The 12,925-nt window shown below is 44.9% G+C and overlaps 1 protein-coding gene across 6 annotated transcripts in view; it reads right to left on the reverse strand.

The window, feature by feature from the left end:
• The window catches only part of IGF2BP2 (insulin like growth factor 2 mRNA binding protein 2), a 173,384-nt gene that overhangs the window by 33,414 nt on the left and 127,045 nt on the right, over positions 1-12,925 (reverse strand). For 5 of the 6 annotated variants that reach the window (XM_089332079.1, XM_002716464.6, XM_002716463.6 and 2 more), the window contains exons 5-7: positions 5,320-5,383; positions 3,064-3,336; positions 1,061-1,195 (exon numbers count right to left, since the gene is read on the reverse strand). In XM_089332079.1, coding sequence (XP_089188205.1) covers positions 1,061-1,195; positions 3,064-3,336; positions 5,320-5,383 — 472 coding nt within the window. Of the gene's footprint in view, positions 1-1,060; positions 1,196-3,063; positions 3,337-5,319; positions 5,386-12,925 lie in introns of those variants that run through there. The other variant, XM_089332080.1, reaches the window with a different exon arrangement.

Raw genomic sequence — 12,925 nt, forward strand, 5'->3', positions numbered from 1 at the left:
ACTGTCTATAAATGGATCTTGCCAAACTGACAGCAGTCTTTTTTATTTATTATTATAGTCTCTGTTCCATTACATTTATTTGTTTATAACACAAAATCAATTAGTTTAGAAAGAACTGCATTTGCCATCAGATTGGCACAACACTCACACTGTAGAATCTTAAATATTTTGTAAAGAAAAAGCAAGGAGGTTATTAGACAAGAAGAGTAAAGTAGACCCTTGGAAACCAGTTTCTACTACTTAAGGAAATGTACAAGTTTTAAGAATAAATGGTTGAGAGAACAGCACAGGATGGATTTGGTGTCCAATATGACAGTCATCGGCCATATACATGCCTATTTACACTGGAAGTAACTAAAGCAAAATCCTCATTTCCTTCACTGCAACAGTCACATTTTAATTACTCAGAAGCAACATGGTAGTGGCTATGTCATTGAACAGTGCAGACGGAACACTTCCATCATTGCAGAAAGTCTACTGGGCAGCACGAATCCGAACATTTTACCAATAATTACTACCAGTGAGTGACGGAAGGTTAGGAGCAGCAACAGAAACACACCGTGGAGCAATAGCCATAGCGTGAATGCCAAAGACCTATTTCCCACTGCACTCTTCTTGGGAGCAAACTTAAGAGGCAGAGAGAGGGAAGGAGAGAGTGAGTGGGAGGGAGGAGAAGAGAGAGGGAGAGAGAGAGAGAGAGAAGGGAGGGAGGGAGACACAGAGAGACAGAGATTGATTTATACCATTCACTGGTTTATTCCTCAAATGCCCACAATAGCCAGTGCTAGGCCAGGGCTAAAGTCAGGATCCCAGAACACCACCCAGGTCTCCCATATGGGTGGCAGGGGCTCAAACACTCGCACCATCATCCACCTCTTCCCAGGACTTGCTGGCAGGAAGCTGGATCAGATATGAGATACGGGTGTCCCAAGCAGCAGCTTAACTCTTTGTGCCACAATGCCCACCCCAGATTTAAAGCTTTAAAAACACACACTGGGCTAAACGAAGGAGCATCAACTCAAGTTCTCTGCTGAGTCGTCGGCACTGCATGCAGACTTACAGTTTGGTCTCATCAGCCTCTTTCTGCATGATTTCAAGAATCATGCGGCATGCTTCAGAGGTCCCCTCTGGGGTAGCATGGATGGTGACAGGTTTCTCTGCAGCCCCAGAGTTCTCCTTCCTATGGATGTCCACCCTGTAGGAAAAGAATCAAGAGCCCTAAGTCTAACGTCATCTGGGCTAGGACCCTAGTCCCAAGAAAGTGTCACACCAGCCAACACACAGCAAAGACACAGACAAGGAAGCATCGTGAGCGTGTGTGCAACCAATGCCATTCTCCAAGGAGGAGGCAAGCAGTGCAGGGGGTCTTGTGCCAAACTCTAGTCCTTGAAGTCTCATTGAGAAGGGAATGGCTCTAACCGTGCCACAGAGGCACCAAACCAACTTGGCAATGAAGTCGATTTGGTAAATGAAGCATTTTGTGTAGCTTTCCAAATGACCACAGCAGTGAAGGCTAAAGTGAGAACGGTGACACTGCACACTGGCACAACGCCGGGCTCTGAGCTCACTGCAGCTTTTAAAAGCCATATGTTAATCCAAATCCAAACACCCAAATCAAGCAAGCTTTATATATTTGAGTGTGGAGAGAAAACAGAGGCATGCCCTCTCTCTCTCTAAGTTTTTGGTCTCCTTTCCATTGGCAGCCTGCCTTCTTCCAGGCTCTAAGGACTAATGGCTCAAACGCTTGATGACTTTATCAGACTTCTCTGGGTAGCTGTGGCCCCAGTTGTTTTTGTTAACTCTCAAAATCACATAATTGATGACATCCCTTCCTACTTTGGCTGTCAGAAAGCCCAGTGCCAAATCTTCGTCTTGTTTCTAAAAAATGGGCACACACTTCGAGAGCTAACCTCACTGGTATTTAAACTTGTTGAAAAATGCGTTTAAGCGACCTGAAGCAATTTTTGGAACAAAAAGACTTACAAATAAAAATCAATTGCACAGTGAAGCAATCTTAGAGGGAAAGAAAGAGCTGATTTTTAAAATAGAAGGAACACCAGACAGTAACTTCTTCCTTTCCCTTCTCTTTCATCACTTTACTCCTATGATTAAATACACCAGGACTCAGTCTTTTTAGTGTCTATTATTTGGAAGGATAACTCAGAAACTTTGAAGAGAACAGCATTTTCTTGTTGAGATTACAAGACACTCATTGAATGATTTGAATAAAAATATAATGGTTCATGTAAATTACCAATACTTGTCAGTCATTTGGCACTTTGCCATTTAAGTGTTCTCGTGTTAAGTATTTCACCAATCTGCCTGGTTGTACTAATTTACTGTGAACCCTGGCGAAACACAGCAATCTCCTTTTTACAGAAGAAGCAATCCATGTCTCAGAGAGGCTGATTTCCCCCCCAGATCATTCAGCCATTACGTGGTAAAACTTGAATATGAGTCATTGTTTTCAAGTCCTGAGCTTTCTTCATTACATTGTGTTGTGGTGTTACGAACACCCCAAAATCAACAACTCTCCAAGTCATTTTATCCACTCACTCCTACTTCCAGTTCTGTCTCCTGAACCAAGACGAAGTAAACACGAGACCAGTGTACTTTACTTCTTGCTCATGCCGCAGTGACTCATTAGCTACTTTAATGCAGCTTTTTGTGAGACTACCTAGGTGGTCTCAGACAATGGCTACCCCCTGGAACCCTGACTCAGGAGAGGGGGAGAAGAGAGAGAATGAGTGGGTTCTCACATCCCACAGGACCCTGTACCTCTGCTGTTTTCCCGAAGCAGACGCGTTCGTGAGCATTGGTTAGTGTATGGGAGCAGTCCTTGGCTGTGAGGTCATCAGAGCCAAACTTTTAGCCTTTCAGCCTTTTAGCCGTTAGCACGAAAGCTCACCAAAGCCCTGCGCTTGTGTTAGTCTGTTAGTAGTCCTGTCCCATCCAGCACAGCCCCCACTGCTGATGTGAGCAAGTGACCTGAGGGTGGCTGAGACCCACCAGCGCTCAGGGGACCCCTCAGAAGGAAGCAAAGGAAGCCCCGGAGGCACGTACCGGGACTGGGTCTGCTTAGTGATGTTCTTTATGGTCAAGCCCTCCTTTCCGATGATGGCACCAACAAACTGGGTGGGGACCAGGATCCGCAGCGGGAAATCAATCTGTCTGGCCTGAGAAGAGCCCCCAGGGGCGTGGCCTTGCTCCCGGGAAGAGTGGTCCCCACGCTGGGCTCGCTGAGGGGGCGAAGGGGAGCTCACCTCTTCATCCGGGATGTAGGAAATCTTGAAGGAGTAGTTCTCAAACTGATGCCCGCTTAGCTTCTCAATGGCTCTGAAACGCAGCAGAGAGCAGCATTAAGAAAGACCTTCCGAGGACTGACTCATCCCCTCTCCTGTACCAGGTGCTTGTGAGGTGCGGATGCAGCAGTGAGCAAGACAGACGCCACCTGGGCTCCCCGAGAGCACCAGGCCGACAGGCAGGCAAGCAGCCCCAGTGCTGCGCCAGATCGGCCAGACCTGACCCGCCTGCACGCTCTGCTCTTTCATCCTCCAAGGCTGTCTTCTCTTTGTAAAATGCTGGTATCCAGCTGAGACCTCCCTCTCTCATTTTGAGTATAATACTTATTACTGAACATTCAGAAATAGGTAAGCGCAAACACAAAACTCTGAATCCATCCTGTATCTTTCCAGTCACGCTTACATATAAATATTATTTATAAAAATAGATCAGTATTGTATAAACTATTTTCTAACCATCAGAAGACACTTAATATTGTAAACATTTTTCCATGTCATTAAATCTCTTTCCTTTTTTAATTATTAATTTATCTGAAAGGCAGACAGACACAGAGAATGCAAAAGGGACAGAGAGAAAGATCTTCTATCAGCTGGTTCTTTCACCAAGCGCCCACCACAGTTGGGGCTGGAGCCAGGAGTCTGTAGTGTGGGTGGCAGGAACTCATCTACTTGAGGTGTCATTTGCTGTCACCCAGAGTGCACTTTTAGCAAGAAGCTGGAATTGGAAGCAGAGCTGGGACTTGAGCACGGGCTCTCTTAGATGGGATACTGGAGTCCCAAGCATTTGCACCAAATGCCTGCCCTCATTAAATATCTTTCGTTATAATTTTAGTTTAGATTCTATTGACTGGTCATAGCTTTTGCAGCTAATCCTCAATTGTTAGACATCTATGCTGCATTCATCTTCTACACAGTAGTGTATCTTTGCAACTATAACTTTGCACACAGCACAAATGCCTCATGGAACGCTAGGTCAGAAAGTACGAGGAATTCTGGGGCCAGCGCTGTGGCACAGTGGGTAAAGCTGCCTCCTGCACTGCTGGCATCCCATTATGGGCACCGGTTTGAGTCTCAACTGTTTCGCTTCTGATCCAGCTCTCTGCTATGGCCTGGGAAAGCAGTGGAAGATGGGCCAACTCCTTGGGCCCCTGCACCCACGTTGGAGAACCAGAAAAAGCTCCTGGCTTCGGACTGACCCAGCTCTGGCCATTGTGGCCATTTGGGGAGTGAACCAGCAAATGGAAGACCTTTCTCTCTCTCTGCCTCTGCCTCTCAAATAAATAAATAAATCTTTAAAAAATTTTTAAGAAAGTATGAGGAATTTTAACATTATTTTTCAGTTCTGCTCAACATGTACTATCCCACAGCAGTTTAGGAAAGCATTTGTGTCTCTGACTACTCAATAGCATAGAATAATTTAGCCCAACCCTACTGGGTTCATCTTCCGGGTTTATGAATTTATTACAAAACAGCACCTTTTGAAGCCAATACAGGCAAGAGTAATATTGCCCACAGGTGTCCACCTAAGTGAGCGGCAGATTAATATAGACTGTCAAGGAGAATTCTTGGTATACCCCCTGCTTATAGTAAGCAAAGATTCACAGTAAATGAATTATTACCTTTTTCAGTGTAAATTAACTTAAAAAAATAAAAAACTACCAGTTTGAGAACAGGTTAAGTATGTCTTCATGTCTGTTGAAAGCTTGCAAAAGAAATAAGACTATAATCCTGGGACATACACCCAAGGTTATATCACACCCATGAAGCATGGCCATATGCAACCATAATTCTAGTTGTGATGACCCATCAGGTATCCACATTCTTCAAGACAGAGTGCCTATGCCATCAACAAACATCCTGATGTGAACACCAGAGGGTTCCCAGGGAACGTTAAAGACAGAATAGACCAGCCGCCACTGACCTGCATCTTCAGGAAAGGTTGATAAACCTAGGACTAAAAGGAATTCAAAGAGAAAACCACATAAGCTTAAAAAGAAACAATCCCAAATCGACTTACGTCTTTGCTTCTTCTCTTGTTGCATACGTGACGTTGACAACAGCAGTTTCTGTGTCTGTGTTGACTAGGGAAGAAGCAAAAAATGATGTTGTCATAGCAAAAAAAAAAAAAAAAAAAATCAACCTCTGTCTTAAAGTAAACAGACTAATTACAGAGAAAAATGCACAAAAACCCTCATCACTCTAACCATAAAGTTATTTGCATCTCTATGTATTTACATGCATTCATAATTTATAACCAATTGTATATACAGCTCAGAGCTATATTGCATGAGTATACAATATATACATTTTCTGTTTTTCACTTTTAATGTCTACTTACAATTACCGTGAGTAAATGGACCATGATTTGCCTAACCATTTCTCACTTGTTGGCAAATGTGTTGTTCCCAGTATCTGCTATTCTAAATAGGGTTGCTAAAAATCACCTTTGTTGCAAACATCATTTGATTTTGTGTTCGTATGAATTACTTCTTTAGGCTAAAATCACAGAAGAAAAATAACTGGGCAAAAGAACATGCTTTTAAATGCATGTTTTCATGTTGCTCTCCAGAAGTATTTATTATACTATTTTCAAGGGCTGAACCTTATTTTTAAATATTTATTTTATTTCCTTGAAAAAGTTACAGAGAGAGGTAGAGAGGTCTTTCATCTTTTGGTTCACTCCTCAAATGGACGCAACGGCTGGAGCTCAGCCAATTCGAAGCCAGGAGCCAGGAGCTTCCTCCAGGTCTCCCACATGGGTGCAGGAGCCAAGGACTTGGGCCATCCTCCACTGCTGTCTCAGGAGCACCAGCAGGGAGCTGGATCAGAAGTGGAGCAGCCAGGACTAGAACCAGCACCCATATGGAATGCTGGCACTTTAGGCCCGGGCTTTTAGCCTGCTGTGCCACAGGGCAGGCCCCAGGGGTGAACTTTTAATTGTCATGATTTTCATTCCATTTTAATAATTAGATATATAATATAAACTGGATATATATATACATACATAAAAGAAAATGCTTTCATTCATACATTTAATATTTTTAAATTAATTTATTTGAGAGGCAGAAAGACAGAGACAGAGAGCTCTCATCTACTTATTCATTCTCCCAAGTTCCCAGAGTAGCCAGGTGTAGGTAGGGGCCAAACCCAGGCACTGGGAACTCAGCCTAAATCTCCTGGATGGGTTGCAGGAACTCCAGGTTTTTGTTGTTGTTGTTGTTGTTATTGTTTATTTTTCAAGACGTATTTATTTATTTGAAAGGCAGAGGTGCAGAGAGAAGAGGCAGAGAAAGAGCATCTGCTGGTTCACTTCCCAAATGGTCCCAACAGCCGGGGCTGGGCCAGGCTGAATCCAGGAGCCTGGGACTCTATCCAGGTCTTCCTTGTGGGTAGCAGGGACCCAAATACTTGGGCCATCTTCTGCTGCTTTCTCAGGTGCACTAGCAGGGAGCTAGATCAGAAGTGGGATAGCTGGGACTCAAACCAGCACCCATAGGGGATGCTGCTCTCACAGGCGGTAGTTTGATCCACTGTGCCACAGTGATGGTCCCAGGAACTCCACTGTTTGAGACATCATCACTGCCTCCCAAGATCCACATTAGCAGGAAGCTGGAGTCAGGAGCTGGACCAAGTGTTGAACCCAGGTATGTCAATGTGAGACAAGGGCATCTTAACTGGTTGGCTAAATGCCCACCCCTTAAAAATGTCCCGACAAATAAAAATCATATCTATGATGTACAACACGTTTTAACATACGTATGTACTGTGAAATGGTTAAATAAAGCTATTTAACAGCCACATTACCCTACATTCTTATTTTTTGTGGCAAGAACACTTAAAACTAGTCTCTGAAAGCAGCGGAGGATGGCTCAAGTCCTTGGGCCCCTGCACCCATGTGGGAGACCTGGAAGAAGCTCCTGGCTCCTGGTTTCAGATCTGCTCAGCTCTGGCCATTGCGGCCATTTGGAAAGTGACCCAGCGGATGGAAGCGCGCTTTCTCTCTCTCCATGCCTCTATCTCTCTGTAACTCTGCCTTTCAAATAAATAAATGAATCTTAAAAACAAACAAAAGACCACCCTTTGAGCAATGCTCAGTGCTGCTATGAATGAGTCACCATGAAGTCCAGTGGAGCTTCTGGATTCATTTTTTCCAGGCTAACTGATACTTTGTATACTTCAACCAATAACTCATCAACCTCCCAACTCTCAGCCGCTGGTAACCAGCATCTGACAAAAATGGTTTCATTTTAATTTTGTCCATTGATAAGGTTAAACCCTTGCTATATTTTGTTCCCTTTGGTGAACTCCTTGACTGTGTACCACATCATATGGCTGAAGAAGAGAACACATGAACACCAACACTAGCTCACAAGGGATTATTCGTGTGAATTGGTTTATCTTGGTTTATAACTGCTTGCATCTTCTCCCACTGTTAGAAATCAAAAATAGATTCAAAGGTCAGCACTGTGGTGTAGCAGATAAAGCTGCCGCCTGCAGTGCCGGCATCCAATATGGGTGCCGGTTCGAGTCCTGGCTGCTCCACTTCCAGTTCAGCTCTCTGCTGTGGCACAAGAAGGCAGTGGAGGATGGCTCAAGTCCTTGGGCCCTGTACCCATGTGGGAGACAGCAAGAAGCTCCTGGCTTCGGACTGGTGCAGCTCTGGCTGTTGTGGCCAATTGGGGAGTGAACCAGCAGATGGAAGATCTTTCTCTCTCTGCCTCTCTGTAACTCTTTCAGGTAAAATTAATAAATCTTTGAAAAAAAAAAAAAAAGATAGAAAAAGCCAGATAAACCTTTCTTAATCCAAACCAGCAAATTTACACCAAGAATATCTGGTTTTCAAAACAGACATGACTATATCAAACCCTCCCTTTAAAACAGTTAAGGAGAATTCAAGAAAATCATGATAAAGCTGCTTTTAAAGGGATAGAAAAAACCTTCAACACAGCAATTTTTACCCTTGGATCCGCGCTGAGCTTCAGGAATTCTATACCATCTCCCCTCCAAATGAAGCAAACTTGTGCAACTGTGAATTTTTCTGGTTTATCACTTCCATAAATTCTCAAAGGGAAAATGTGACACCTCCATTTTGGGAGTCCAACCTTTTGGGACCCCATACAGGTTGAAGATTTTTAGGCTAAAAAGATTGTTTAGCCAGTAACTTCAAAGTACTCTCGGCCTCTGTCTGTGAGCATGGGAAGAAGTGTGCTAGTCCTCGAGAGGAACTGCTGCTGGCATTGTGGTACAGTGGGTTAAGCTACTGCTGCAAAACCAGCATCCCATGTGAGCACCTGCTTGAGTTCCAGTTGCTCCTTGTTAACACACCTGGGAAGGCAACAGAAGACCACCTGTGTGCCTGGGTACTTGCCACCACATGGGAGACCTGGATGGAGCTCCAGGTTCCTGGCTTTGACCTGGCCCAGGCCTGGCCATTGAGGCCATTTGGGAATTGAACCAGTGGATGGAAGCTCTCTTTCTGTCTCCCTTCTTCTCTTTGTGCTGCTGCCTTGCAAATAAATAAGTAGATAAATCTTAAAAAATGAAAGAGGAGGAACGGCCGCTGACATTGGCACGTTGCAGACATGGAGCCAGGCCTTGGCCTTTGCCCGGAGTGCTCATGTTGTTCTCTCGCCCAATGCAAAACAGGATGTGGGGCTCCTAACTGTCCCTATTCAGTGTGGACAGGGCTTGGACCTCATGACTAAAGCTATCCACTAGGATTCTGTTCTCATATTTTTAATCTGTTTGCAAAGATACCTGTCTTCAGGAAACCAGAAAGTTCTTTAAATCACTAATAAGCTGAGTTCCATTCAAATAATTTATTTCATTGGTCACAACAGCTCTAAATAAAGTTCCCTAAAACTACCGAAAATGTTTTCCTGTTGAATCTGGAATGGCCCACACATGTAACAGGACACAACAATAGCCCAACAGCTCTGTCCTATAGCAGTGAGGCAGCTGCAAACTAGGTGGTCTCCTGGCCCAGTGTACGGCTGAACTGCCCCAGGCACCTGGAACGCCTCCACCTTGAGTAGCATTGTCCTGGATTTATAACACGCTCTGAGCTGGTTGCTTGTACAGATCTGTGTCTGGAAGGCCATCCTGTCTACTACAGTCCATCATTAGAATGTCTTCTGTCCCATGCTGAGAGAAAAAGGAACTTAGAAGCTGAGTCCTTGGAAACCATGTCTTCTTTTGAGCTCTTTTTTGTCACCTTTGGGCATGAGCATGTAGCAGCATGAAACTGAATAGTCCTATTTATAATATTCATGGAGTGGGGCCAGCATCGTGATGTAGCGGGTTAAGCATCCCATATTGGCACTGGTTTGAGTCCCAGCTGTTCTACTTCTGATCCAGTTCCCTGCTAACGTGCCTGGGAAAGCAGCAGAAGATGGCCCAAGTGCTTGGGAACCAGCACCCATGCTGGAGACCTGGATGAAGCTCCTGGCTTCGGCCCGGACCAGCTCTGGCCATTGCAGTCATTTGGGGAAGGAACCAGCAGATGGAAGGTCTCAAGGTCTGTATGTCTCTCTCTCTCTCTTTCTCTCTGTGTAACTCTTTCAAGTAAAATAAATCAATTTTTAAAAAATATATTCATGTTTGACTGATTTAGTTCTGTAATTGATGCACAGTTATTCTTAAGTGTTGAAAATTAACTGAAATGTGATCCCTGTTGAACATGGGAGTGGGAATGGGAGAGGGAAGAGATGTATAATTTGGGACATGCTCAGGCTGACTTGCCCCAAGTGGTGGAGTTGGAAGCATACCAGGGGATTCCAATTCAATCCCATCGAGGTGGCATGTACCAATGCCATCTCACTGTTCCAGGTGATCAATTTCAGTTCACAGTTGGTCATGGTGGAGGGACTGGGAGTCAAAGGGAGCACATAGACAAGTCTAGTACCTGCTAACGCTAACCGATGGAGTAAATAAAGGAGAGAGTGATCCAACATGGGAAGTGAGATACTCAGCAGACTCACAGAATGGCAGATGTCCTAAATAGCACTCTGGCCTCAGAATCAGCCCTAAAGGCATTCGGGTCTGGCTGAAAAGCCCATGAGAGTATTTCAGGCATGGAAAGCCAAGACACTCTGGCAAAAGATCTCTGTGAGTGAGATCCCAGTGGAAAGAACAGGTCATCAAAGAAGGAGGTACCTTTCTCTGAAGGGAGGAGAGAACCTCCACTTTGACTATGACCTTGTCTAAACAAGATAAGAGTCGGAGAACTCAGAGGGCTTCCATAGCCTTGGAAACTCATGACTGGAGCATAGGGAGATTACTGATGCCATAGACAGGCGTGTCAATTGGTAAAGTCAACAACAGGAGTCACTGTGCACTTACTCCTCATGTAGGATCTCTGTCCTTAATGTGCTGTGCATTGAGATTTAATGCTATAACGAGTACTCAAACAATATATTTCACTTTGTGTTTCTATGGGGGTGCAAACTGTTGAAATCCTTACTTAATGCATACTAAACTGATCCTCTGTAAAAAAAAAAAAAAAAAAAAAAAAAATTATCAATTCCCAACTTGACTCTCACTGGGATTAAACATGACAATAGGTTTGATCTGATTTCATCATCATTTAAAAAAAATCATCTATTATTTTTCACTTTATGTTTCTGTGTGGGAGCAAACTGTTGAAATCCATACTTAATGTATACTAAGCTGATCTTCTGTATATTAAGATAATTGAAAATGAATCTTGATGTGAATGGAAGGGGAGAGGGAGTGGGAAAGGGGAGGGTTGTGGGTGGGAGGGACGGTATGGGGGGGAAGCCATTGTAATCCATAAGTCGTACTTTGGAAATTTATATTCATTAAATAAAAGTTTAAAAAAATATATATTCATGGAGTAGAGAACATCTGAATATTTACCATTTTGAAACTATTATATTAATCATCCTGGCAAAGAGAAGAGATTACATATGAGACAATGGGTTCTCTATCATTTTGCTAACAGTCCCTTAAGATTATGGATGACTCCACAGTCTTCCAGTGCTTCAGACAGGTGCTCTTTGGGTGCCACACTGTTTAGAGAGAGGATGGGCAGGAATGAGGCTCCCCACTTTACACACGTGAAAGCTGAGTCAGTGAGGTCAGGTGACTTCTCCAAGGACTCACAGTAGACTTTACACTGCACTTTCTCGGCCAAGGCGAAGAACAATCTTTATCACACAAAATGCCTGTCCTCCCATGCTTTGGAAGACACAAACGAGTAGTTGGAAGAAAAGGACATTTGCAGCAGTGTTTCTAAGACACTGGTTCTCAAGCTTGAGGGTACACTGGCATGTGGTGCTTGTTTAAAATACATAGCCATGAACTCTTCCCCTGAACAGCATTTCTCAGTGGGTCTCAGGTGTGGCCTGAGGAACCTGAATTTTCATGAGAACTCCAAGCGATTCTTGGTGCAGGAATCCTACTCATTGCTCAACCTTTAAGAGACATGAGATTTGTTCTTCTTTCTTTCTAAGATTTATTTTTTATTTGAAAGGCAGAGTTACAGAGGAGAGGGAGAAGGAGAGAGAAGGAGAGAGAAAGAGAGAGATGGAGAGAGACGCAGAGTGAGCGAGTAATTTTCCATCTGCCGGGTCATTCCCCCAAACAGGCCAAAGCCAGGAGCCCAGAGCTTCTTCTGGGTCTCCCACGCAGGTGCAGGGGCCCAAGGATTTAGGCCATCTTCCATTGCTTTCCCAGGAGCATTAGCAGGGAGCTGCATCAAAAGTAGAGCAGCGGGGACTCAAACCAGTGACCATATGGGATGCCCACACTGCAGGTGCTGGCTTAACCTGCTAAGCCACAGCATGGGATCCTGGGATCTCTTTTTCTTTTTTTAAAGATTTATTTATTTATCTGAAAGGCAGAGGCAGAGAGAGAGAGAAAGATCTTCCATCTGCCGCTTCACTCCCCAGATGTCTGCGATGGCTGGAACTGTGCCGATCCGAAACCAGGATCCAGGAGCTTCCTCCAGGTCTCCCATGCAGGTGCAAGGGCCCAAGGACTTGGGCCATCTTCTACTGCTTTCCCAGGCCATAGCAGAGGGCTGGATCAGAAGTGGAGCAGCTGGGACGTGTACTGGTGCCCACATGGGATGCCGGCACTGCAGGCAGCTGCTTTACCCACTACACCACAGCACTGACCCCAGGAATCTATTTTTCTTTCTTTCTTTTTTTTTTTTTTTTTTTTTTTTTGACAGGCAGAGTGGACAGTGAGAGAGAGAGAGAGAGAAAGGTCTTCCTTTGCCGTTGGTTCACCCTCCAATGGCCACTGCGGCTGGCGCACCGCGCTGATCCGATGGCAGGAGCCAGGAGCCAGGTGCTTTTCCTGGTCTCCCATGGGGTGCAGGGCCCAAGCACCTGGGCCATCCTCCACTGCACTCCCTGGCCACAGCAGAGGGCTGGCCTGGAAGAGGGGCAACCGGGACAGAATCCGGCGCCCCGACCGGGACTAGAACCTGGTGTGCCGGCGCCGCTAGGCGGAGGATTAGCCTAGTGAGTCGCGGCGCCGGCCTGAAATCTATTTTTCTTAGCCAGAAAAAGGAAAGTGGCAACAGTGTAAATCTAATTACCACTCCACCCCTCCCCCACCCCAGCCTGACAATGTTTGCCCAGTGTCACACTGCA

Source organism: Oryctolagus cuniculus, chromosome 4 (genome assembly GCF_051225735.1).
Source record: "Oryctolagus cuniculus isolate XC-2025 breed Fujian yellow rabbit chromosome 4, ASM5122573v1, whole genome shotgun sequence".
In the NCBI taxonomy this organism is placed as follows: domain Eukaryota; kingdom Metazoa; phylum Chordata; class Mammalia; order Lagomorpha; family Leporidae; genus Oryctolagus; species Oryctolagus cuniculus.